This window comes from Ruditapes philippinarum, unplaced genomic scaffold (genome assembly GCF_026571515.1).
Source record: "Ruditapes philippinarum isolate M1 unplaced genomic scaffold, ASM2657151v2 ctg2881_1_1_1_1, whole genome shotgun sequence".
NCBI classification, from domain to species: domain Eukaryota; kingdom Metazoa; phylum Mollusca; class Bivalvia; order Venerida; family Veneridae; genus Ruditapes; species Ruditapes philippinarum.
The window spans coordinates 5121-9374 of NW_026859242.1; the positions used below are offsets into that span (position 1 = coordinate 5121).

Sequence of the window (4254 nt, forward strand, 5' to 3'; positions counted from 1 at the left end):
TTTTACTTTTAAATACAGTTTTTTTAATGTTCATGAAAATTAGCATGGATCTGGAGGTATGCTGCTTTGCCATAAGCAAGAAGTCGTAATGAAGATTGCAGCTTCGAACTTATGATTTTAACAATATTCCACGTGTCAAAGTATATTTAAAATGGCCTCGTATTTAATATATAATATACTTAAGGACAATGAAAACGCACGCCCGCATTATATGCATTTTGTTACATGAAAACAAAACATTTATGACTCCATTAGATATATATCATAACTTTAATGCAAAACGCAAACTTAACAACTGAAAATAATTCAAAATGTTTAAAATCAAATGTACACCAGTAAATCGAAGAACCTTAGGTGAAAATCCCAAAATCACACTTTTTCATCACAGTAATGCAAACTTAAAAAAGGCAAAAAATGAAAATCCAAAACAAAGTCACTCATAAATGTCTATTCGTAATGTCACCGTCGGGATCTTTAGAAACGACAATATCCTCCATCAGCGTCTCTTAACAGATGTACATCGTCGCCTCATAGACCTTACGGTGCGGATAGTCGCCTGTGGAATCTGACGCCATTCAGCCTGTAGTGTAGTGCGAAAACGCTGGTGAAGCCGAGAAATTGTAGACCGACGGACACCAAAACGGTTGGCGCTTTGATAATACAAAATTTGATTGTAAGATAGACCAGACTGAATCTCTCCTAAATCTACCCAGCGGTTAATTATTTGTACAATTTGATAAAAGTATTCAATAGTGTTTGAAATAAAGCACCTTTTATAGAGAAAAGTGTGTATATGCAATTTCAATGTGAGCTTTACGATTTCTAAAACTGACCATTGGCATAGTTTGATATTCATTTTCATAAAAAATTGAATTGCTCATTTGTGTCTAACATTTATGGAAAGGTGTGCAAAAACAACAAGTTAATAATTAACAGTTTAAGTAATAGAAAGAGCACCGAAACACGAGGCTATCTGATTTGTACGAGGGGGCGTAGCCCCCGAGTATAAATCAGATTGCCGAGTGTTTTGGTGTTCTTTCTCTTTTGTATCATAGTCAAACATGACAGCACGTTCCTTGTTGTCATAATATGAAACCCCAGAAAAAATTAACCAATGAACGAGCATTTGAATATGATAGTTCTGCCCCTTTCCCTTTCTCTGCCGTCACAATATGTAAACCCCGGCAAAAATGAACCAATCCACGGGCATTATCTGGAGTGCGGGTAACTGATACCTGCACTCCAGTTACCGCACTGTGCATGTATATGTATACGATTTAACTCTGACACTTTTTCAACAGAAAGGTCCCCAAACTATGATACAAGAAATAAATAATTTCAATTCATAAAGTAACCATGAATTGATTAAATCTGTTTTCTGTTGTGGTCTTATCACAATTAGCCAAAAGTGTTACTTTTGATTTTTCGGGTACTGTTTTTATCATGCAATAACTTCATTAAAATGCAATCATTTTTCATAACTTTGGTATCTAAATGACCGGAATGCATTTGGTTTTATGGAACTGTTAAAAAATACTAACAGGAAATATATTTTCCTTGTTTAAACGCAAATATTCCGACCGTGCGTTTTCATTGTCCTTAAGTATAAGTGTGTTATTTTAGAGATTACTTTGCAAAATGATTATATTCACTGAGGTATCTACGAGTATGTATGAACTTTTCTACTCAAAGAACCTTTAGTTAATGCTGTAATTGACAAGTACAACAAAATCTCTTCTTTTCTTCAAAATAAAAATAATCAATGTAAGTAAAGTATAAACTTTGAACAATATATCTGCTTAAAACAGCATATTTTATTTTCTTTGAAAATTATAACAATGTTAATAACAATTAACACAAGTAAGTTAATTTATTTGCCACCTCCGAAACCGAACCCACACCTGCATCTGCCATCTACACAGTGCCATCCGTACCTACAATCATCTCCGGAACAGTCCGACTGTACACGGCAACCGCTCGATGACACTGAAATAAGTACATACAATTCATATAATGCATTAATTTTATCTAAAATTATATTACATAAATATGTGTAAACAACAACAACAACAACAAACTTTAAATAGTTGTACCATTCTACAACTTAAATCTGTGATATCTTTCAAATTTACATTTTCTATCTGGTCTGTAAGTAATTTTGACTGTTAACAATGAGCGATATTACACTTTACATAAGCAGTTTTCTTTACCATTCTAATAAAACTTTAAATGAGGTGATATTTTTGTCTGTTCAAAGGTGTAACGCGTCCCATAACATTTACCTTTGCTGCATGTGCACTGTCTGTTATGACATTCAAGTTGGTAATTGCTTTCTGGGCATGTCACGTGACCACAGTCACCCACAGATCTGCATTCCTCTGCGCTCGAGAGAGCTGCAAAAACAAGTGTATGATGCAGTCAACATATAGAGGATATTAAATGAGTGTAAGTTCAATACTGAATTTATTGCACGAGTTGAATAAAATTATATTATGCGAGCCTTTGGCTTTATTGCACGAGTTGAATAAAATTATATTATGCGAGCCTTTGGCGAGCATAATATTATTTTATTCAACGAGTGCAATAAATTCAGAATTGAACTTACACTCATTTAATATTCTATTTATCACATACCCAAAATAAAGACCGTTTAAAGTGAAATAAGAGTCATTTTTCATTGACGCGCCTATAGTATAACGCTAACATTTAGCGCGCCTTTACACTATGTTTGTATAACGTTAATGACGTCACGTCAAAATATATGCACGGCCGTGCAATACCATATTTACGGAGTCGTAAAATCGGCACGGGTGTGTGATAAATGTTTTTATGATTTGTATTGCAATACTGTAAATCAAAAATGATTTATAAAAAATGGTAAGTATGTAGCTAAGGTGGTGCAAGAGAAGTTGCACTTTTACATAATCTTTCATGAACCGACTCAAACTGTGTCTGTAATTTTCACAAAGTAGTGTTGTTTTCATTGATTCATGGGGATATCCCCTTTAGAAAACATCTTTAATGTACGAGATCGGTCTCTTCTTAAAATACCAAGGAACCGCGTGTATGCAATAGAAAACTAATTAGATGATATATGAAATGCACTCACCAAGAACAGCTACGAAAACAGCGCAACAAAGAACAGCTTTCATGTTGTCTCGATGGTAATCTAGATAAATTGAACACTGGTCAACCCTACTGATGACCATTCTTATATAGTAAACAAATCATGCTGGTCAAAGACATAGTCACGCCTCTGGTCAATTTACTTATCTAATGGACGAATCTGTAAATGTCAAATATCATGCTAACATTCGCCATTTTTGGAAATTATTATGTTTATGGGGGAAATAGTCATGACTTTTAATCACCGTTGAGTATAAAATAGAATATGATTATGAAAGTATTGATTAAAATAGAAAAATAATAAACGTTATACAATGTAGTTTTAGTCGTGTCGCGGAGATATAAAGAATGAGATTGAACTTTGTTGTGTTGTCATGTCAAACCTGGGTCAAAGGTTATAAAGAAATTATCCAGGCTCAAACTCAGATCTAAGGTACTTGATTGGTCATAATTTGCTACAGCATGTACACTAAAAATATGAAAATCCTGTGAATAAAGAAAGAACTCAAGAAAAAATGTTTTACAACCTCGAGAAACACCTAAAATATATGTATAATGTCTTCTCACCTTAGCGGACTGAAAAAAATGAAACCTTAGCGGACTGAAAAAAAATGAAGGCACAACGAAGGCTGATGCTCAAATTTTAAACAAATGTACAAAACCGAAATTTGTATTATATACTTAACTGCAAAACTTTTAATACTATTTGGCTATGTCATAAAAATTGAAATCACAAACAAATTAGATATTATTACCACTAATGTCTATGAGTGGGGGACATAACGCTTTCCTACATAAAATCATAAAACATTAGACCACTAGTATTTTAAATAAATCGCACGCAACAATATCACTATGTCAAATCTATTTGGCGATGCACAAAAAATGTTTTGCAGTATTATAATAAAAGACTAGGAAGGCATTGTGGATGCGATAGACCTATTTTCAGCTTAATAAAAAAAACCTCACAATTTTAAAACGAGAAATATTTTAATGTTTAATTAAGATTTTAATGTAATTGTTTCTCTCTGTCCTAAATTTAAGCTTAAACAATTTTCAAAATTTACGGACATTTCTTCCACATCACAAATTCTTTCCATAATTGGGATCACTTATCTTGAGATATAA

The 4254-nt window shown here is 33.1% G+C and overlaps 1 protein-coding gene across 1 annotated transcript; it reads right to left on the reverse strand.

The window, feature by feature from the left end:
- Nucleotides 1–1783: 1783 nt before the first annotated feature.
- LOC132755755 (serine protease inhibitor Cvsi-2-like) lies at nt 1784–3272 on the reverse strand. Its single transcript, XM_060746668.1, has 3 exons — nt 3110–3272; nt 2283–2393; nt 1784–1986 (listed from the first exon to the last, which is right to left on the reverse strand). Exons 1-3 carry the CDS (start codon nt 3207–3209, stop codon nt 1871–1873), a joined length of 327 nt encoding a protein of 108 aa, XP_060602651.1. The 5' UTR covers nt 3210–3272; the 3' UTR covers nt 1784–1870.
- Nucleotides 3273–4254: the final 982 nt, after the last annotated feature.